Source organism: Sinohyriopsis cumingii, chromosome 15 (genome assembly GCF_028554795.1).
Source record: "Sinohyriopsis cumingii isolate HCF-2022 chromosome 15, ASM2855479v2, whole genome shotgun sequence".
Taxonomy (NCBI): domain Eukaryota; kingdom Metazoa; phylum Mollusca; class Bivalvia; order Unionida; family Unionidae; genus Sinohyriopsis; species Sinohyriopsis cumingii.
In genome coordinates, this window is record NC_142975.1 from 37,155,096 (window position 1) to 37,179,787 (window position 24,692).

The 24,692-nt window shown below is 34.5% G+C and overlaps 1 protein-coding gene across 2 annotated transcripts in view; it reads left to right on the forward strand.

The window, feature by feature from the left end:
* The window catches only part of LOC149781621 (uncharacterized), a 133,876-nt gene extending 109,728 nt beyond the window's left edge, over positions 1-24,148 (forward strand). Inside the window, exons 22-25 of one of the 2 annotated variants that reach the window (XM_089935666.1) lie at positions 3,260-3,441; positions 11,101-11,229; positions 15,717-15,962; positions 17,229-24,148. In XM_089935666.1, the coding sequence (XP_089791792.1) occupies positions 3,260-3,441; positions 11,101-11,229; positions 15,717-15,962; positions 17,229-18,362 (1,691 nt within the window). In that variant the 3' untranslated portion in view covers positions 18,363-24,148. The remainder of the gene's footprint in view (positions 1-3,259; positions 3,442-11,100; positions 11,230-15,716; positions 15,963-17,228) is intronic. The other variant, XM_089935667.1, reaches the window with a different exon arrangement.
* The last annotated feature ends 544 nt before the right edge of the window (positions 24,149-24,692 follow it).

The window sequence follows — 24,692 nt, forward strand, 5'->3', positions numbered from 1 at the left end:
ATCTCCAGCTGTGTGAAAAGTGTGATGAAACAAATCACTCTACCTTTGACTCCAGACGTAAGGAACAACTTAATGTCACTCAGTTTTTGGCTACAATCAATCCAAGTGACAAAGACGATTAGGCTTACTTCCAATAAGCCATAACCTTTACTACATTCAACAAATATTCACTCCTACTCAACATACTGGTATGTAAAAATTGCAATTCCATCAGAGGGCCCCGAGTGGTCAAAAGTGCTCACCATTCTGGATCACTGCCATTTCACCTCTGTCTGCGTGGGTTCGAGTCCAAGGCTTGGCTAGCGTGGGTACATGGGAAAGCCTGCCATTAGCTTCTTGTGGGTCGGTGGTTCTTCCCATGGTTTTCCAGGGTTCTTCCTCCACCAGTTATACTGGCTGCCATGTATAGCCTATCTTGTGCTGAAAAATGGCGTTAAACCCAAGAACAACAACAACAGCAATTCCATCATGAATAACTGTATGTATAAAGACAGAGGTCAGAAACCCTCATGCAAACAAGACAATGTTAAATTCTCATTGCAAAAGCTGTGTATTGATGGATCAAGAACTGCCGATGTAAGCAGTAATGTCAGTACAAAAAAATCTTATAAAAATAGTACTGTGCTAAAGGATAATAATTTACTTGACTCTTTTGCATCCGATTCATATTTATCTCCCTTGCATTCCCAAAATACATGTAATGTTTGCACCTAGAATTAGAGGTAAAGTTAGGCATATTGGTCACCTTAACGATAGATGAATAAGAACAGGTAAACTTAAACGGCTATCAAAATAAATTAATATCTCATAGTTTGAGCAAAAGGACCGATCAGCCAGACAGTGCTTTCAAAATGAACACTTTCCCTTTTTGTAAAGGACAAAATTGACAGATGTGGAGGTTTGGTAGTCCATGCATGTGGATATTATATATAAGCACAGGAAGGATTTGAAAACTATTGGTTTTGAAAGCATGTGTTTAGAAGTCTCACTTGAGAAAAGCAGATTGGTTTTGTCTGTTAATTCTGTAGAAATACAAATTCTGCACTGTAATGGAAATAAATATTTGAAGATGAGATTGAAAGTTCTAAATAAGAAAAAGAGTTATGCCTTTTTGATGAGATTACCTGCAGCAACATATTAATCCAAAAATGAAAAATTACTTGCTCAGTTGCATGACCTCATTTAGACTGGTTCGCATATGGCAGAACTTACCAGGATTGTCGCTGGAAAAGTCAAACTCTAATTGACCATATTTATGCAAATTTCTCAAATAGTGACCTTTTTATTGTTGTTGCCTCCAGTTACTGTTACCCACATTTTGCAAGACCAATGCTTTCACGCCCAAATCATCTCACCATATAATTTCATAAATATATCTTTTAAAAGTTTTATAAAGAAGTTCCAAGAGCAATTAAAGTATATGCTTTGGGATATTATTAAAACATTTGATAATGTCCATGATGCTTTAGATTTTTGGTACTCACTCTTTATAGATGTTATTGATGCGCTGCTATATGTATTTAATTGGTAATGTTTGTTAGCTTTTCTCTATGATTATATGTTATGTATATCTGTATATTGTAATTGACCTTAGTGCAGAAATGAAGTTAGTGGTGTATATGACCAGTGACATTTATTTTGTAAACAACATAATACAGAGCTAAAATTTATTTAGTGTTAGAGATTAAATATTTAAAACATTATTAATGAAGTAAACACGTTTTTAAAAATAATAGATTTTAGGACAAATTTTCCACTTGGAAATTCCTAAACTTGTTGACAACTTTTGTAATGTTTTAGAGAGAAGACTGATCTATATGTTGGCTCTTTTATTATTTCTTAGCTTTTTATATCAATGTTGTTTACTTAAGAAATTACTCATTATTTTCAGTTTTTAGTTTGGGCTGGATTCATTTATTCAAATTATTATTACAAAGTGTTCAATAATATTCTTTTACTCAAACATTAATTTGGAATTGTAGTGAATTCAGACAAGGAGATTTTGGATTATATTATTGTAATAGATCAAAAGACTGTTAACACATCGTTGTCATTCCATGCCATTGGCACATTATCACTTTCAAGACTACAGGCACATCAACATATTCAGTATTAGAATTTATTTGAAATACCAGTGGAATTCAGTTGGAACTCTATACATTTGGTCCAGTGATAGTGACTAGTGAATTGTTTAAAAATAGTTTGACTTTCTCAGGTCCAATCTTTTCTACCTAAAGCTGTTAAACACTCATCATTATCAGTACATTCCTTTCACCATGGAAAAATGAATTTCTAAGAATATGCAAAACAAAGAATATAATAATATCGCATCATGTGTAAGATATGTATCCTTCAGTCGGAGAAACTGAAAAATACACAAAACGATAAATCTTCACAGATCTGATTGGATGACAAAGAAGCCATACAGAAGTCCAGTTGCAGAACACTTCTTTTCCCGTGGCCACACATTCAGTGGTGTAACACTTATTGCAATTGCTCACAACTTCATCTGGAGTTCCAAAACTTGGAAAGAAAAGGAATCTTACTGGATTTGCTATCTTAGAAACATTGAAACCAAGCAGTTTAAGCCAAAAAGACTAGAAAAAGACAGCCATGCACAAATAAAATCATCATCCTTTTGAAACCAGCACATTTTCATTTAAACAGTTCTTTCAGTTTGCTTATTAGTCACCCAGTAATCTATAATTACTACTGAAACAGTGAAATATCTGGGATATAATTTGTGGTTAGGCAATTTTACAATTTTAAAAAAAGTGATGGTGATATGGCTCTTTGATTTCTAGCTCAATTTAAAATATTTTTCAGCATCAGCATCAAGTTGAAGCCAACTAGTTGAAACATCAAAACTTTTTGTAACCTCAATGCTGTCTGTTTTCTGTTTGTCTTTTCTTTGTGTTGTATTTGCTTTTTAAATGACTCATTTAGAAGTAAAAGCTCTCAGGCTAGTTAGAATAGTTTTTCTCTGTTTAGTATCAGCTTATTGCATATATATATGCAATATATATATATATATATATATATATATATATATATATATATATATATATATTCAATCATATATGTTTGCATACACAATACTGTGTGCTGAATCCATACTTAATTGCACTTGTATCCATTTATATCTGTTTTGTATGTTGTTTCCCAGCTGTATTGTGTATATTTGCCTCTACATACATATGTAGATAATTTAGGGCCACAAGATATGCCATTAATAGCTCCAACAACATTTCTGTTTCAGGAGGGACTTTGAATCCACAAGTGATGGTTGGTTTTTATCAACCAAGATTTGGCTTTGTGCCAGCATACCCTAACATTTCCAAGCCCCAGGATTTATTGACACAGGGCAAGTTTCAGAATAGAGAAGACAAGAGTCAAACCATGACAACATCAGTCCCAACACCGAATGCCTACAGCCCTGAGGTAGGTACTGGATGTCAGTTGTAATACACATAGTATACTTCAGGCTTGGAAAGCCTCACAGGTTTCTTAAAAGATATTTCAAGAAATGATGCTGTAACTATGGCCCAAATACCCTACATCAGTTTACCAGATCTCTTGTCAGAAGTTTATATTGAACCTTGTTCACATGAATTTACAATCTCAGACTCAAATTGATTCATGATAGGGCTTTTGAGATTTTATGAAAGTGATCTGACTGGAAAATTGGACCTGCCTTTGGAGTATTTGAGCTTGCCACGATATGTGACAAAAAATGTCACGAAATAATACAACTGAAAGTAAAAAGAGAATATGGTAGAAGAAACCATTGGATATGCTCATGAAAGCAGATTTAAAATACATGCACCTTGGTGACTGAAACTGTATCATATAAAAACACCAAATTAACAGCATTTTGTCAAATATACATGTGAATTTTTCCTATATTAATTTGTAGCATTATAACAAGCATAAGAAAGCAGTGTTGTATATGAGAAAGCCACCAGTAGCTTTTTTTGGGTCAGGTGTTCTTAACTTGGTTTTCCAGGGTTCCTCCACCACCAGTTAAATTAGCCACCCTGTATAATTTATCATGTACTGAAAATGTCATTAAACCCACAGTAACAGCAGCTAGTCATAGGTTGTGTAATAAACATTCTCAGTAAGATCTGTATAGTTAGAGGCGTATGATGGGTTTCTCTAGGGGCTTTTATAAAAATGACTTTAGAAATAACAACAATGGAGTCACCACATTCATATATTTATTTTATTTATCAATGTTATGCCTATCACATCTGTGGAGAAGACTATTGAAGATGGGGTGGGCATAATGTGCCATTTACAGTACACATGTCCCAGTTTAAATTCCTCTATTAGATTGCAATTTTTGATGTACACAAGTTCACCCAAAGTACTTATTTGTTACATTTTGAGGTCTTTAGGGGTCTCCATCCTCCTATATTTCAAAGACTGGAGATGCACTATACCGTCAAAGATATTCTCCTGAAAGATCTGTCCCAGTGTTGGTTTATTATGGTGATTCATCTGGGTCTAATCCCAATCTAGAGAAGTTGGATCTTATCCCTTCTCAGGATTTCATGGTGTTGAATTTTCTCTCCAGCCAGTGGAAAGTTCGTGTTATCCCATAGAGGATCACCCAAAATCTGACCCTCATATAGTGTCTTTTGACCAAGACTTTGTTGTTGTTGTCGGCTTGCCTCTCATCTGAATAATTGATGTAGCTATATAATTATCTACCAGAGGAGACATCACTTTATTCACTCTAGTTCCTGCCCCTGGCAAATTGGAAACCACACAGGGAGTAGTTCATGTTTTGGATACCCCTGGGATCCATTTGTCATTGCCACCTCAGTTAGTGGCTAGATCAGAACAAGTTTCTGACTTGAAACTTGACTTGCACTATAAAACCAAACTCCTTTCTGTACATAGATGTATCAGACTGGGGAAGGAATGCTTACTTGGAGCCATAGGAATTCATTCTTTAGGGATTGAAGTCTCGGGGGAAAAACATCTCTATCTTATCAGCAGCCTTTGTAGCCGGCTATAAAGGCATGTCAGCCTCATGAGGCATTCTTGCATTATGATTGCCGCAGACAGAACATCATTTTAGCATACCTCTGGTACCAGTGGTCATTTTCTCTGTGTGGCAGTCTGAAACCTTTCAGTAGATCACCCTCAAAGTATACCATATTCCAGGCAAAAGAAAATTTCACAATGGACAGCCTATCCAGATCTGGTCCTGGACTTTATGGAAGGATCTCTACACTGGTCAGTAGCAGAGTCAGTTTTTCAGATGTATTGGAGACCATTAACAAGAAGTTCTTTCAGGTCTCCCCAGTGCAAGGTCAGAACTCCTGGATGGTGGACGCTTTCTGTCTGAATTGGTATTATTTATAGGCTTTTCCTTCAAAAATAATCCCTCAGGTCTTCACCGAATCAGGATCACATCTGAACTAATCTAGATTGCTCCTCTGTGGTCTTAAAAAAGTTTAGTCACCGCAATCAGTTGTGGATAGGGAATTACCTTGGGGGAGGAACATGTTGTCCCATAACAAGGAGTCTCTCCTACACAACAACCCACATATTCTCTACCTTCAGGCTTGTCGCTTCATATCAAATAATTTATTTGCCAAGTCCAGTATGTGAGCAAGGTTGTCGTCTGCATTACCTAGACCAGGAGGCAATATACTTCGAATGTTTACAGTGATATGGAGAATTGTATGTAATTGGTGCAGTAAGAAACGTATTGATCATATCTTTCCCCACCCCACCTTTAAATGCCGTTGTACATTTTCTTCTCTTCCTTTTCAGGGAAAGAGAATTTGTTGTATCTACCATTAAGGACTTATGGGGCACCAGTTTAATATTTTTTAGCTTTCATGGGATTCCAACAAAAGATCGAATCCTCAACTTTCTAATATCAGAAGAAAATTTCAGCATCAGAAACTAATTGTTTGCTTGTTAATACCCAGGTGGAATCCTTCATATGTTTTATGTATTATCTAAACCACCCTCATGGTTCAGTGAGTGAAACTTCCTTTGAGGAACATACCCTATACAGTGGTCCCCCCCTTATACGGTCACCCCTTTCTGCACAGAGACAGTGGCCTTATAAGACAGATTGCCTTTCCATCTATTAGGAAGATTAAATTTGTTGTGAGAAGTACATGTAATTTACATAGTAAGAAATCTACTTACATCAAAGCATTTAATATCTTTGTTTAAAAGTAACATTAATTATTAAAAGGTTCTTCTTGCTATAATAATAGACTTATTTCAACTGAATATACATTAATAGTTCTTATTCTTGATGTAAGCATGATATGTGAGCATGTATTATATCATGCATATTGCAGAGCCATTCAAAAACGTCATTTAAATCTTGGTACATACATAATTCACTTTCCATTGGCTCCATTTTCCCCACTGCTGAATAGCCTCCTTATCAGTTACAGTGTTGTTTATTCAAGTCTTTTAAGCATAAAATTGTTTTATTCGAGTCTTTTCTACATAAAATTGTTCTGCAAGTCCTCTGCCCCCCTCATGTTGTTGAGTAGAATAACCAGCTTTCTGGAGATAAAGTAATACGTCTCCATTTACGTGATGACATGTTAATATTTGATAATGATTTATTTGGATGTTGCTAACTGTATGCAATTTAATTATGCAGACAAAACTTTTGTAGAGTGGACTAAATGCCTTCGTAAAGGAAGTGATAGATGTATTGTCACATGATGTTTCAGTCTGTCTGGTACCTGTCCAAGGTTAATTTCTCTCTGTGTGTTAATCCACGGAATCTATATTTTGCCTATGCTGACCATATTATGATCTTGACAGTTGTTTCTGGTTGTAATCATCAAAGAAAAAAACTAGGCAGATGTGTGAAGCCCAGAACTTTATCACAACATCGTTGAGCCCATTTCCTATAATGTTGGCTTTTATAGATAATGATATATTATTAATCTTAGGATTGCATGTACTTTAGCCAACACTTCTCTCAGTAATTGAAACGTGACATCAAGAGACAGGTATCGGCGGTAGGGATAATCTGATTACTTACCGTATGATATGAATTAATTGTTGGTTCTGGACAGATTTGAAATATGGCCGCTTGTGAGGGGAACATTTTACATTTTTGTACTAATATGCTGGTCATGTTAGATGGGTGGCCATTCCTGAGGGTTACTTTTGAACACAAACTCGTCGGTGCCTAGGGATTCTGGCCGTAAGAAGTGGGTGGCCACTAGTCGGGGGGGAGGCGGGAGGGCGTTCAAGAGGGAGACTGATGTAGTCTTCTTGATAGCCTTAGCATCAGTGAGGAGAAGGAGTGAAATGCATGGCTTGTTAGTGGCATTTGGCAACTATGATTCTTTGTCAGCTTGGGTTATTGGATAAGAATCGTCTCTCTTCATTGTCAATCCCAGTCTCAGTCTAATCTATGCTGAGGATAATTAGATAGATGCCTATGCTTTGTTAGGAGAAAAAAGGATTGGAATTATTACCTCTTTCTCCATCTCAAGGATTCCTCTGATATTTTATTGGCCATGGTTTTCCTCATTATCCATAGTTTGTCACTCCCTGACCTAGAAGGATCTTTCATGGGAATGAAATCCCGTCTGATTACTGCATCTTGTGCCATAACACTCCTATTTCCTCAGGCAGTACCACAACAGAAGAGTCCATCTTGACGTAAATCTTCAAATAATTGGGGATTTGAAAAGAAATTGTCCATATAGCTGTGGTGGTTTTTATTTATTATTTTTCTGGTAAGGTCTTTCATCACTCTAAATCCTAACCCTTCTTCTCTCCCTCTCCCTCTCTGTCCATCAGGTTTTCCAACATATACTTGAAATTCATGGATTTAGCCGGTTTGAGGATGGGCTCTTTCCTAGACTTTAATGCCAAATTTTGTGGGTTTGGCTGGCAGATATTGCTTAAATGACAGTCTTCCTTTATAAGCAATCATGCCTTCATCAATTGACTGGTTTATGGGAGGGTCATAATTTTCCAGGCATTTATGCAAAACTGTGTCATAGAAAGGACTTATATGGAAAATCTTGTCATGTCCTGGTTGGCCTCTTGGTGGGTTGATGATTGTGTCATTGGCATGGAAATATTTCCCTATTTTTTCAAACCTTTCTCTTGTCATGATTTTGGGTATTCCTGGGATCCCAAAATATAAATATGTCATCCAGGCATTGGAATATTTAGGTATTTGCATAATACTCATGACGATGTATATTCCATCTTTCTCATTGCTTAGTGATCCAAGCTCGATTGTTGGACCAACACGAGAATCAAAATCATTGTTCTCAAACACGATGAGGTCATCACTCCATTGTGCAAATGGGACTATGTCTTCCTCATCATCCGATTCAAAATCACTTACATTGGGTGTTGAAACCGGACTAATATCAATATCAGATCTATTTTCTACGAATGCTCCATTAAATTCTTCAATATCACTCGCACTGAACCCTTCAAAGTCGCTCATATCTGAATCGGAATCCATTTTTGTTTATATCAACTACACGTGTTTCGTAAAGTGCAGAAAACCACTTACAGTGTGTCTAAATTTAACCTCTCAGCTTTCAAACTTGTATAAAAATGTTGAATAACCAGTCCTCTCATTGGCTATATAATCAAAAATATGTAAACTTCTGTACTTACAATGAATCTACATTTAGTTAACATAGCAGTCATGTTCGCATAGATGCAGCACTGGGGTTTCAAATATTGCTGAACTATATGCACATAAGTGACACTGGGGTAGTAAACTAGGCTTATCGGCACTGCATATATGCATCAGTGTGGTTCAGGAGTTATTTACAGTAGATGCTTAGATGTGACGGTCGTAGCTAAAGGATTAATGGATAAATTGAAAAATAAACTTGTTTTAAAAGCCACAAAGTATTGCTTTACATTGCTGTTATTTCACATCGGTGAAGTTGTCATCATGTAGCAACAGGACTTTATTAACCAAGGTGATATTTAAGTGTGCATGAAAACAATTATACTGATGTTGTAATTATATGACATCCAAGGCAAGAGAAATGGGAGTTAATAATAATAAAAATAATAATAATAATAATGACTTTATTTACAGAAGGTAATTCAATTAGTTACAGAACTAATCTACCTTGAGGCCTTCTATCTGTGATGTACAACATATACAGTATATACAACATGATATGAAGTATCTGACACTAAATAATTTAAGTGGTTTTAAAAATCAAAGTATCAAGCCTGGAACATATGCACAGGCATCTGTGAACACATAAACATATATAAAATATAAAATATTAATCTGCATTGAAAAATTCAGCTGTGAAAATAATGCAAAATTACAGAAAAGCATCCATTTGAGACATTGATTATGAGAAGAAGAAAAGCTAGGAGCCTGCCTTATGTCACTTGTACTGTAGACTGGATTTTTGATTGCACAAACTATGTCACTCGAATTAGTCCTTGTTCCATAAGCAGCCGTGACAAACGTTTATCATGATATAATTACTCTTATTTTACACTGAATTCCAACACACCAAGAATATTTTGATAACATACACAATGATGCCTCACGAGATTGAAAGTAGATTCTACTTTTCAGCCAAGAAAATACCGCAAAGATATGACTATCTTTGATAGACATGGATATCTGGCAACAATCCCCACCAGTGATCTACATGTTGTCCCTCCTTAAATTCTGAAGCTAATCAGTTTGGAGTTGTATAACTTTGAAATCATCCTGATTCCTGATTCAATTCCTTGTCCTATTTAGCACGTTAGCCGCTACTGTAAAGCTGTTTATGGCACAAAAAGCACAATGCTTGTCCTGGTGTTCAGTTTTCATACAGACTGACCAATTATGTTCCATTCAAATTTGCGTTCAGGGTATTCTCATTGCCGCACATTTTTCAAATGGTTATTCAATCTCTTGTCCCGCTCGAAAATTTGAATCGCCATGTTTAGCAAACATGCTCTTTCCCATCAGTTTCTGTTACATGACGATTCATTGGGCAATTACAAAATTTTGACCAATCAGAAAGCTTTATACAGTGATCCTCAGTTAAACAATAAACAGAACAAATACTTATTTGAAAGCTTGTTGTGGAATGAGACCGGATAGAGCATTATTTAAAAAAAAAATTTGGAGACAATATTAAAAAATGGGTCCATATTAAGGAAATTCAGGTCAGGAGAAAAGTGAAATTATGTTTTAAAATGGAAAACAAGATGAAAACTTGTTTGAGGGCAGTTAAATCCAATTGAAGTTAAACAAAAATACAACAACAACAAAAAATTTGAAAAGGAAATTTAACAAGGAAAACTGCAAAGAAGTTATAAATTGTGCCCAAAATAAACAATAAAATTACAGCTATCAGAAACATCAAATATAAATGCTGCTGAAAATCATTCAAATTGTACAAGAAACAATAAATGTTATTATATCTTATTGATATTTTTATTGAACTGTCAGTGATATTACAATCACAAAATATCACTATATTTTCAGTCATTTAACTTTACAGGCACACAAAAGCCAAGTCCTAATTATGCCTTATTTAACTGATGTAAATGACAAAGTTCTTTATTCTGCCTAGATGTTGGTAAGAAAATAAACTTAAGTCCAGATTCCTCCTTTCATATAATAGATGCCAGTGACTAAGTTCCTAATTCCACCTGGATGGTGGGTGGAAAATCAACCAAGTCCAAAATTATGCCTAAAGATGTATTTATAGCAGGAATTTGACAAAAGTCCATCTTAGAGTTAGACGGACTCTAGATGGATTCATCTTTGACTTCTCAAATTTTCCATGTCCGCCTTTGTATTAACCAGATTTTTAACATTTTAGGCAGATTCCACCTGGAGTCTGCTTACATTCCAGGTGGAATCCGCCTAATTATTTTGTACGGGTATGGCCACATTTTACAACCTAGAATATTTTCTAGCATGTTACAGCAAAAAGTGAGGATGTCCTGGTTGTTGTCATGTCCTCAGAATATCAGTGTGGGTTTGTATTTGCTGGCACATTATGTTACATTGGATTATTATGTTACATTGGATATGGGTCTTCATGGTTCATAGTTACTTTGTATCTTGTTTTTATCCTACATTTCAAGCTTGAGGAAATGCAGAAGCTTTCTGTCCAGTTTCCACCTGTTGTTTCAAGTTCAGAATTTTCCTCATTAGAAGATACTGGTTCCTCCTTCATGTATCTCTTGGAAACAGACAGCGCACACTTGAGTGAGGTGAGTGTGTGTGTGTGTGTGTTATTTAGATTTTTAATGTAGCTTTAACAATTTTCCAGTCATATTGCTACTATGTCTGCAGCATGGCAGTATAAAGTAATGTCTAGCACTGGGGCATCATACCGCAGACATTTAGCATGATGTCCCACCCAGTCTCATTATCCTGTCACCAGGCCAACCAGTCCTTAGACTAACCTCTTTATACTGAGTGCCTAGCAAGGCAGCTGTTAGTACCATTTTTAGAAGTCTTTAGTATGACTTGGCTGGGGTTCAAGTACAAAGACTTTAATTCATCTATCCATCTATCATCTCTCTCTGTCTAATAGTTTATTAGACACAGTTATGCTTTGGAGACAAGAGACAGGCAGTTCAGTAGCAGGTACTAAATGTGGGATGGATGGGAGGTGGAGACCCTGAAACATGTAGTTTTGCCAAATCTGCGTTTCATTTTAGTTCCATTTGCATTCTTTTTGCATTATTTTCATGTTTGCATTTCATCTTCATCTTTTTCTTCAGAAATGAATTCAGATTTTGCATTTATCATTTCCAGCCGTTGTTTCCTTTTGTTTTCTCTCAATCATAGCAAAATGTAGAATGCAAATTTTGTAAGTTTGGTATTATATTTTCAAGAGTAGTAAATAGCGAGACCTAACTTTCATGTTATATCAGAAGTGTGTTTTAATGAAACAGCAAAATTTTATAAAATGCAAAATACCATATTGAATTTATGACAGTAAGTGTAAAAATTAGTAGTTGAGTATTTGTAAGTTAAATTTATTTCTTATTTAATTTCATTCAAATATAAGTTTTACCATTATAACCACGACTTATGATGGCATTTTTAATGTGTACATGTGAGTGTCACAGGGTAAAGGGTGAAAGGTTATCAAAGGAAGAACACTGAGATATTCTTGTTTGTTTGCACAGAATGGTATAGGAATGTGTCTACAGAATATTTGACTCTGATAAAAGGCATAATATCAAATTCCTTTACAAGTCTGGTATTCATTGTACAGGAAAACTTAAAATATCAGTATTCCGACTTTAAACTCATGTTGACCGATGAAATTTCCTTTGGGCCTTGCCGTTTGATTTTTACGTTATCTTTTATCTGAATTATAATTTATTGGGGTAAATTTCTTGCTGGTCTTGTTCAACCAGACTCGGGCGTGGCTCCTTGAGATCTTTGCTACATGATGACTTGGTGAAATGCATCGTCAATCTATTTTAGTGACTTAAGGCACTCCTGTGAAATGTTTAGGGTGAAAAACTATAGAGACACTTCTCCATATTTCAGAATTTCTTCTTCAAAATACCTTACCCATTCATAACATCTTAGGGATAACTACTACTTTCTTGCCCTTCCAGGCTAAAAAGCTTAAAGTTATCTGCCACTTCGGTGACAAAGTGATCTCCCCTTGATACAGGAATAGCTGTTAAAATCTGTGAATAGTTTGGTTACTATTTTCACTCATACCAAGTAGCATTCTGTCTACAGAAATAGAGGCTTCACAGTCCACAAAGCAAGCTGGAGGAGTGCTCTATTTTAAGGGAAATATACTTCATCTATAAATTTCCAACTTTTCTTTCTTCAATGCAAGTATTTCAATGCAGGTGTTTAAGTATCATCACTTATCATCACACACTTAGGCAGTCTTGGTTCCTGCATGGATTGCTAGTGCATCCCCTGACTTGTTGGGGGTAAACAGTCCTGAAAATCCATTACATGTTAAAGGTCAGCGTTCTTAAGAATCAAGATTGATAAGAAAACAGAAAGGGATCATTCCACACAATTTCCTCTATATGCCATCAGATATAGATTGCTCATAGTCAATACCAAACTCAGTCTAATTTTCAAATGTGCCTGAGGGGACTGCTTACGATGATATAAAATCATGTATTATATCCCCATATCATTAGACAGTTAATTCCATGCAAGTCTGTGGCCAGTTTGTTCCTTGTGTCCAACTCCTGTTATGGACCCAGGGCAGCCAATGGTTTCATCTCTTACAACGAAGCATCCCTCAGCCTGAAAGTCATTCATCATCAGGGTTTACTCAGTGCGACAGCAGATATCACCATCTTAGGTCACCTGTTTATGAGGCAGTTACAGTTATGCTTTTGTCCAATAGAGGCCAAAGCTTTGCACCGTGGAGCATGCAATGCATATGAGGTACCATCTCAGGAATGGGAGAACTTTGCTTATGTCAGATGTTCCCTTGCAAGTACAGCCTTTGAGATGACAGTTTGTAAGGACATGAGCACAAAGGCTTGGGTGCACATCTCCTTCTCCTTCCATCAATACAGGAGGACAGTGGACAATAGCTTATCCAGGATTATCAATTGAATAACTATATCCTTGGTATGAAAGCTATATGGAAAGCATTCCATTGGTGATAAGAGAATCTACATGGAAGATCATTCTCATTCTGTGCAAGAGTCAAGGAGGAATGAAGTCCCCAGACCTTTTTATTCTTTTGGCAGAATTTCTAAGCTGGTTCTTCCATGACATATAGAAATGTTTATCCTATTCCAAGCCAGGTATCAATTGGCTTTCTGTCCCAGAATAATCAGCTAATAAAAGCAGATTGTTTGCTTCATCCCTTGATTTTTTTCCCGCATATGTGCCTGTTGGCAACAGGGGGATTACAAAGCCCCCATCCTTTGTGTCACCATCCATGGATCTAAAGGCCTGGGCAGTCAGTGCTGAGACTTTACATAGATTAAAATGGTATGCTCTCCCTCCAACACACCTGTTTTGAACGTGACACAGGAAGTAAAAGAATCGGATTATAGGCTCATCCTGTTTGGTCTACTCAAGTTGCAGGGAATAAATATATTTACTGACATATGCACTAGCAGCCATGATGACAGGCATTTCATACCAATCCAGAGTTGTTGAATCTGCACATCTGAACCATATTAAACAAGTCCTTATGAACAAATAGTTCTTTCATCAAGTGGTGGAGAAAATAACTTGAGTGAGACAGCCCTCCACAGTGGTGTGAAAACAAAAACACATTGGTGTGAAAACAAAAACATTGTGCCATTCATCACATAAATATCTCAGTAGCTTAACTTCCTACTTTGTCTTGGACAAGAAACATTTAGCACCAACGATGATGAAAGGCCACCATTACACTTTGAGGCACCATGGAATACAGACTGACCTTAGACTTTGACCAGTTTGTTGTCTGTGTCGAGTTTCACATCAAAGGCATTGGCTTTGTGTCCAAAGTAGATCTGTCATGGGTACTAACCTGAGTCAGAGTCCACTTTCTCTAGCTTTTATCTGAAGGATCTTTCATCCAAAGAGGTTAAACTCAACATGGTGGGAACTATAGATATGTCACAATAGGTTACCTTCCCATGTAATTCTAGATGCTGTCTCACATACAGTTTGGAACTGGAGATGGCCACTCCAAGGTAACTCTCTTCACCTTTTACCTATTCTTCTAAGGTATTTTGATCTGGTTATGTATTTTGAAGAATAAACTGAGTTTCCTCAAAAAAACTTAACCCAATCATACTACACATACATCCTCCAGCCTCCCCTCAGTTACTTCCGTATGGAGAGCATGCCACCTTCTCCAATAGTAACTGAAATTAGTATTTACTGGATTGGCACCAATCCTTGTATCAAAGGGAGATCACTCTAACTGCCACCTATGTTGACAGATAACTTTTAGCCAGGAAGGGCTGGTTTTGTGAATTTGCAATAGTTCTCCCTAAAGGATTATGATTGGGTAAAAAAAAATTTCAAGAAATGTGCTTTACTAGAAACATATAAGTTTTTTTCTTCTTAACATTTTTTGCTGTCTTACAAGCCAAATTAATAATGGAAACTTAATGCAATATAATTTCAAGCACAATTCAGATGCAGAAGTTGTGTCTCAGCCATCAGATGAAAATGCCCATGTGCAGATGAAACTGGATGTCTTCTTATCCTGGTTATTTAAAAACAAAACTTCTCATCAACCAATAAAATCACTTTTTCAGGTTTAAGGAAAGTCTCACTTTAGTTTTGCAAGAAAACAACTTTTATACAAAAAAAAACCTCTCATAGCAAAGGTCTATAGGAGCCTCATGAAAGTCTGGTTGAAGAAGATATAAATCATCGGCCCCAGCTGGGGACTCTAGATGGTCAGCATTTGACTATGATGGTCAAGGACAATAATACACAGATGCAAAGATTCACACTTCACTGTTTTGGGCATAAGAACCTCATGGGATACTTACTGATTGTTATTGATGACCCATATTTTGAAAGAATGTGCAATATTTAAATTTGCAACTTTATTTAAATGATGTGTGAAAGAAAATATGTAAAAAAAAGAAGAAAATAGCATGTGTACGATAAGGCATTGATGATAAATCAGCAAGAATTGCATGACTATAATCTTGCAGGACTCAATCCAACAAGCAAAATATTCATAATTCTTACTCAGATGAATTTAAAAAATCAAGAATGATCATTACTCTTACAGATTAATACACAAGCCTTTGACAAGCTTAAAATGGATCCCCAGAATAAGGAGCCATTTTGGTTGGAGGGGATCCATTACACTAAGGATATAGAGCTTCAGTACCAGCTCCCTGTGAGAAAGAAGAGACAAGTGTTGAAAGAGGATTCTGAGGCTGTGAGGCTGCACATGCAGCCAGATCTAGTAGTGCAGCAGTTGAAGTCCCTTCTGGAAGATCTGGAACAAGAGAAGCCAAATCAACCAGTCACTGTAAGTTACTTTTATCATGGTCCATTCGTGATATTTGTATTTTCTCATAATCAGGCACTTTGTGGAATTGGCTTAAGTCTTTAGGAATTTTGCCTTACCATGAAGTCGGACTTGTATCCAATTTCCAGATGACTTCCTTAGGTTGGCAAGTTTTTGTGGTTTAATAATAATAATAATAATAATAATAATAATAATAACAATGTTGATGATGATGATAATAACAATTATTATTATATACTTAGTTGTGAAATGTAGAGATTTATTGCTGAAATAATACTCATGGTTTTATTTTGTGCAGTCCTATATTTTCAAATGTGAAAAATAAATACTTATTTTCACTGTGAAAATGTAAGCTTTCCCATCATGCCATGTGATACTTGAAGACTAGCTTGTGAGTTAGAAGAAATAAACAGAAACTGCCTTACATTTCAGACATGGAAATTAATCTTTGATAAAGAAATTTGACCAGACACATTTCACATCTCTCAGAAGATATTTCCCTTTACAAAAATCCGCTTTGATGCATTGATGAATCGGATTTGCATTGTTTTCACATGGGGTCAAATAGTTTACAAAGTGACTAAAATATAATTTACTGTAACAAATTATGTCAACCCAATCCTACTGCTTTCTTAAGTCACATACATTTATAGGATCATGCTATGAAAGTGAGATGAATTTACGAAACAGTGAACATGTTGCACGAAAGAGTGAGTTTGATCTTCTAAACGTCAATTCTGTAGCATTTTTGGTATTCAGTAAAAAGAAAATTTTCTTTTCCTATGTTAATACCTGATATATTACATATTGTGGTACAGAAAACCTGATATATTACATATTGTGGTACAGAAAACCTGATATATTACATATTGTGGTACAGAAAACTGTATGTATTTGAACTCATGGAGTTTGCAGTAATTTTTATGGCTTTAGAAAGTAAATAGTACAGCTATTCTGTGTTATAACAAGCCTCATTATAACATGATTCTGGATATAGCATGGTATGACTTTGGAAATATTCACCAAAATCATACCAATTATTACAGTTATTACAAAAATTGAGATTGACTGCTGCACCACAGTTCTTTATATCAAGATGTTCTCAATATACCATGATTTAATAGATAGGTCAGCTGTCAGTTTAACTGAGTTCAGAACATAATGCAGTCAATGCATTATAACTAGTGAGAGCTGTAGTTCAAAGAGGTTCCTTATTTTATTACACAAATTTCATTTTAAATCTGAGCATACAATTTTTTTTTCTAGGATGAAGAAGCAGATGATTTGATTTTCCTAGATGATGGGGAGGAATTTGTAGTGGAAGATGATATTGAAGCAGATTATCTTCACTATGATTCCTCAAGTGGAAGCCATTGGAGCGAATTTTGGAATTCCAGCTTCTGTGGAACCATGCAATCTGCAAACCCACAGTCTCTCTCCCAGACTGATACACCACCCCCACTTCATCTTGAAGAGCATAAATATGAAGAAAATAAAGATCATGGGTATCAGTCCAGTGAACCGTGTAAGATGCATGATCAAGAAAAGGGAGATAAATATGAGGGCAAATGTATGGATGGAACTACAAGCCAGCAAATGCTAAATAAGCAAGAAGAGAATGTGGAGTCAATAGAATTAAACCTGTTACCAGCAGATGAAAACATTATACCTTCACAAGCAGAATCTGTACTGGAAGTGAATAACGATACTATACAGGAATATGTTGTGTCAGAAGAGGGACATTTTAAATGTGTAAAGAAGACAAATATGGAGGCTTCTGAAGGGCATTATATTGATCCATCTGATGTGCAGATGAAGTCTTCAGAACATGATGTGGACTTGTCTGATAAGCATATGGAGTCCATGGAACAAAATATTGACTCTTCAGTGGGTAAATCTAAATCAACACAACTGAATATTGATCCTTCAGAGAGACATATGGAGTCTTTAGAGGCAAATGTAGACTCTTCAGAAGACATGGAGTCAAATTACTCCAAACAGTCTAGCGACTTGACACTCAGTGATCAACGTAGTAGCGAGGAGGCAGCAAGTTCTTTTAAAGAGTCTGACAGTTCATACAAGAAACGGATTTACAAGTCCAAAAAGCAGATCAGGTTTGAGAGAAACATGAAAGACGTCGACAGATTGTTTGAAAAACTGTTTGTTTCATTACCAATAAGTTTCCCACTCCTAAACAAAAGATTGGCACCATGGCTAACAGATGCGAACAAGGCACAGTTGATGAAAATGGAGTTTACTTTGAGAAAGAGAGACTTGAAAGAGGTTCTTGCACAGGACAAAGTAATGCTCGATGAAGTTATACAGCCAGCTCTTGTGTCAGAACAATTCAAAGTTTTAATGAATGAACTTGATGGTCAGGCAAAAGGTGTGAAAGATTAACTGGAAAATAAGAAACCCTCCACCGTCTTATGTTGGAAGGACACTGGCTATGTGACAAAAGAGTGATTGGATTAAAATATGACAAGAGAGTGATTGAATTAAAAATCATTTGAGTCACCCTCTTCAGAGGAATCCAGTGATCTAGACTGCATGAAATATTGGTCAGATTCAAAATCACCATGAAAACCTAGATCGCATAATCAAGGCCTTGGAAGTGTTTGAATATTACCATATTTGTGAAAACATGCTTAAAATTCCTCAAATTGTTTCAGGAAGGCCAGATGTCATTTTACAGTATGATCAAAGGCCATTTTCATAATTCTCAGAGGCAAATTTCATGTTCAGTCAAACCTATCAATAACAGCTACCCATGAAAAAAATGGCCAAACTGGTCTCTGTATGCAGGTGACCTATCTGTGCACTTTCATCTTTTAAACTTACTTTTGTAACAAATCAGGATACCATTATTATTATTATTATTATTATTATTATTATTATTCATATTAGTTTAGTACACTATTCAGCAAAGTCGTACATTACATATCTTTATTGCTTCCAAAAGTTCCACACATGCTTAACGTATCATGCTGACTTTAATCCATATTCCTTTAAATTAAATCATCACTGACTCTCATAAAACACAGATCGTAGTTTTTTTTGTGCACCAGGACTAAACACTAATTTCACTACTAACATATTTGACTGTGAAAAAAAGGAGAGACTCTTTGTTTGGCAAAATTGCATACTTAGGGTTAGAAACAGACCATTTGGACACATTTGACTGTATGTTGACTGAAATGGAAATTTTTGCTTTACTCTGACATGTTTCTCTTCAATCAAGGTAAAACATGTATAAAAATTCTTATGTTGTTTTAGAAGCATGTAAAAAAAAAACAAATAGTGTCGTGAAATAGGTCCTTGAAAATTGTTGCATGTATGTTGGAAATTCTTTTAAAAAAATTTGAATTTATACTTTTAAGGCTGCAGATACTGTAAGCTATCATTTACATTTGCAACATGTAATTCACTACAAAATACCATAAGCAGGTGATAAATTTGCATAAACAGGTGATAAATTTGCATAAACAGGTGATAAATTTACATAAAAAGGTGATAAATTTACATAAACAGGTGATAAATTTACATAAAAAGGTGATAAAGGTACATAAACAGGTGATAAATTTACATCAACAGATTATAAATTTACATAAAAGGTGATTAATTTACATCAACAGGTGATAAATTTACATAAACAGGTGATAAAGGTACATAAACAAGTGATAAATTTACATAAACAGATTATAAATTTACATAAAAGGTGATTAATTTACATAAACAGGTGATACATTTGCATAAACAGGTAATAAATTCACATTAAACTTTACCAGATAACATTATTGATCCGATGTTGTTTAATCCATTTTGTTACATGTAGAAGTGAAAATATTATTATGACTTTACATGTAACATCATGATGTCATGTAGTACAAAAAAAAAAACTCAAAACAATAGTAACGCATTTGAATATTCTTCATAGTTGTTTAATTTGATTCATTTGAGCTTTTTATTCAGTAAAATCGGTAACGTGACTAATGCAGTAACTAGAATAACAAAATATTTAAAACTTGTGAAATAATTTTTTTGCTTGCAAAGGTTAGCAAAAACCATAATTTATTCGACTCATTTAATTCTGGATAGAAGTCCATTTCAGTATGTTCAGACAGGTTAACTCTTCCACTTTTTGAAAGACAAAATACTTCACAAATTTTAAAATTGTAACAACATATAATGACAACATGAGAGCTCCCATTTTTAAATATGTTGGTTTTAATTAATTGCCTCATTTGTAGCAAATGATAGTAGTTGTGGAAATTCTTGTATAAATTAGTCACGTTTTCAAGTCATTGAGGGTAATATTTTCAAACATATGATAGTTATGACAGGAATTAGGTTTTCCTCTTTGTAAGGGTTTTCATTGATTAATTAATTAAATAAACAATTGTACCAGTTTTATCTCCTTGCAAAAAGGTCCAATTTTGACAAGAATTTGACATCTATCATCATCTGCTATAAATAAAAAAAATACTTTAAACAAAAATACATTTATTTTCCTATTAAAAATAACTGACTTTTCAGGGTTTATAGTTCTTGTTTTTAATTTGGTTCAGTATATTCTCAGATAACATGAGGGTATATCTATTATACTGTGTTGGCATTTTTTTAAACAAAAAATGTAATTCAAGTTCCAGTTGAATTTTATATGCCAATGTACTACCATTTTTATTATCTGCGTACATGATATAAAAAATCACCATTTTTAGTGCTACAGGAATTGATTCATTCTAAAACAAACTTGACCTATTTCTTGATGTATTAACATATTTATTTTGTATTTATATGTGATTGTAATATTGGATGGGAAAACAGTTTCAATCCATTATATCCATTGCATTGCATGAATGACTACATACAGAGTAAAAAAAAACTGCAAATTAAAACTAGAGTTAAATTCAGATGCAAAATTGTTATACCCTATAATGTGAATTCTTTGTTATACCCTGTAATGTGAATTCTTTGTTATACCCTATAATGTGAATTCTTTGTTATACCCTATAATGTGAATTCTTTGATATACCCTATAATGTGAATTCTTTGTTATACCCTTTAATGAGAATTCTTTGTTATACCCTATAATGTGAATTCTTTGTTATACCCTATAATGTGAATTCTTTGTTATACCCTTTAATGTGAATTCTTTGTTATACCCTATAATGTGAATTCTTTGTTATACTCTATAATGTGAATTCTTTGTTATACCCTATAATGTGAATTCTTTGTTATACCCTATAATGTGAATTCTTTGTTATACCCTATAATGTGAATTCTTTGTTATACCTATAATGTGAATTCTTTGTTGTACCCTATAATGTGAATTCTTTGTTATACCCTATAATGTGAATTCTTTGTTATACCCTATAATGTGAATTCTTTTGACCAGGTGAAATAACTTATAGCTGTTGAAGAAAACTGGAGTTCATTCTAAATCCATTTGTTGTTTTCAAGTAAAAATGGATGTCATATAAAAACATTTAATTCATAACATTTCAATCAGATTGTCATATAAATCACTTGAAAATGCAGAACATGAACTAGAAAATCCTCGTAGAGATGATCTTTTATATCTTTTATATAAAGAAGTTACTGTAGGTCTTATAATACAAAATTCCAAAATTTTTAGAAACCCCTTAAACCAGCTAAACTTGTAGCTAAACGTTTAAGCTAGAAATTTTGAGAAACATGTTATACAGCTTTTATCTTTTTAAATTGGCAGATATGTCCATAATACTATAATATTATTGATTGAAATGTATTTGCCAAGCTGTAAATGGTCAGTACCTTATACTAGATGAATTTGCTATGCACTTAATTGTTGTATAAGTTGTAATAAAAAAAAGACATAACTAAAGCGGGATGATTAAGCTTACACCATAGGTGACACGCTGTGAATGATATTGGGCTTACATTAGACAGCTTGTTGATGAAAATGTTATTAATATACTATGCAGTTAAGCTTTAGGATGCCAGCAAATGGCAAGATATTTATCAGATGGGGCCAGTAAACATAAAACACTTAATAAAAAGAGAAAATATTTAGTGGACTAGAGAATGACATAAAATTCAAACAGAAAGCAACTCTTCTCCTAACTTTTGGAATGTTTATCATTCTTACAAAGGAATGCATGAACTGCACATACTAAGATATGCCTGTATATAACAAAATAAAGTGACATTTTTTAAGATGAAATTTTGGATTTGGCTTAGATATCTCTCACAACATTTCATTTGGCCATCACATAAACAAACATGATGTGTGTCTGACATGTGATTAAAGGATCATAAATATAATTATATTTGTAACAGTCAAAATTAACTTGTGACAAATACAACTGTTTTGTGAAACAATTATAATTTTTTTAATTATTTGATGAAACATGCAGTTAATATTATTTAATTTGTTACAAGATTACTTGGGACTTTCCATACATATCTTACTGATGGAAACTACCAAAGTATAGGTTCAGTGAAAAAGTCATGACATGAACCAACAGAAAAAAAATACTGTGGTAAACTAGAATACTGATAATAACACACACCTACAATTGCAACTCTAAAAAATTCATTAAGTGTAACTTTTAAAGACGATGATTGATGCAGTGTGAACTTTTTCTTTCTAATCTAGTCAAACACATATCTTTCTCTGAACTTTTCTTTATTTACATTATTGTATATTTTCAGCTTGTATACCATACTCCTCTTTGTTGTCTCACATGTAATTAGGATGAAACATGGGTATTACTCATTGACAGTGATGATGTAGTCATGGTAAACATTTTGATTGTTGAAATATTTTAAATGTCTGATAATGCAGAGATGTGGGTGAGGCACATGATTCCACTAAACTTTTGCATTTTGTTTCCACCAAATTGTATTTCAAGTGACACGGAAACATAAAAGATAAACATAATTTCTGTATACAAAAGTGACTATATTATTATTATTATTATTATCATTATTATTATTATTATTATTATTATTATTGTTGCTGTTGTTGCAGTAAGGAGCTTTACAGTTGGATATATAAAGGTTTAGATCATGGACTCTTAAAATGTCTCAAGAGTTGAAAAAGAGAAGTACACAATTTTGCAGATATTAGAGTTCATTAATTAGTATATATTCATATATGAATTCTTTTTTCCATAATAACTGGCTCTTAAAGATTACATTCCAATTGTTCAGCTGTTTGCTGCATACTTATAGTGTTGTGACAACACTGTTATTTTGCTGCACATTTGTGGCAATTTTATAACATTCTTTTTGCAGCATTCATATAGCACAGTTGCGATACACTGTATCAGTGTTATAACACTGTCATACCTGAATGCTTTGATTGGTTATATTAGGAATATTTTTCCCAATAATGTTGATCAGTATTTGCTTTTAAAATAACAAGATTTGAAATGCATGTATGTATGAGTTGTATATGTCATATCAGAGTTAGTTACATGTATACTATTGTTCATGATATAGAGTTCATTTGAATCAAGAAAATTACTTGTATGCTGTTGCACTGGCTATTCAGTATATTATCTTTTTTTATATTTTTTAAATATATTGACTTTTGTGTTGTAAACCAGTGACCAAAAGTATGCCTTTTATTTCTTTGTGTACCGCTCCGGTGGCCTAGTGGACAGAGTGTCTGCCTCGGATGCAGGAGGTCATGGGTTTGATCCCCGGCCGAGTCATACCAAAGACTTATAAAAATGGTACTAACAGCTGCCTCAGTTGGTGCTCAGCATTAAGAGGTTAGTTTTAGGACTGGTTGGCCTGGTGTCAGGATACTGTGACTGGGTCGGACATCATGCTACATGTCTGCGGCATGATGCCTCAGTGCTAGACATCACTATAAACTGCGACACTGCAGACATATTAGTGATATGACTGAAATTTTTTTAAAGCTACGTTAAAAATCCAAATCATACATACACATATTTCTGTGTATATCTGTATAATCTGTACATTAGTGTATTTTGATGACAATGTGCATATTAGTGTATTTTGATGACAATGTGCATATTAGTGTATTTTGATGACAATGTGCATATTAGTGTATTTTGATGACAATGTGCATATTAGTGTATTTTGATGACAATGTTCATATTTGTGTATTTTGATGACAATGTACAATTCTCAAACATTGTATTAAAACCAAAGTAAAAATTATTTGAGCCAATTTATATATTTTCTTTCTGGGCTATTTTCCAGCCATATATAAACATTCCTTTTTGACCTATCTGTAAAGATTGAGATTTAGTTACCACATAGTCCACCAATCAGTCTTTCTATTCTTTATTTCAATCTGCCCATACGATATACAACACTGGGATTGGAAACTCCAGAGATTTGCCAGTTCACTTTTGATATGGTTATGGGTTAAGCTCATTAAGTCACAGCACATATGAATTTGCCCTTAGGCTAGTAATCTAGCACACCTTTGCTAGGTCACAGTTCACTGTAAGTGGTCTCTTCATATTTATAATTTCTACCTACCACTAATGGAGGCAGGAGCTGCAGTGACTGATCATGTTACTTGCATAACAATAGATGATGTCAGATATTTGGTGGGCCTGAAAATTTAAAAATATTTTTGTCACTGTTCTGTTTGATGGCAACTTGTGGTTAGAGTGTGAAGGACTGTATGTTCAATTTTCACTTGTGAATTATCATTTGGTGTGCCTATAACTGCATCAGACTACTTGGCATTTTATGAAT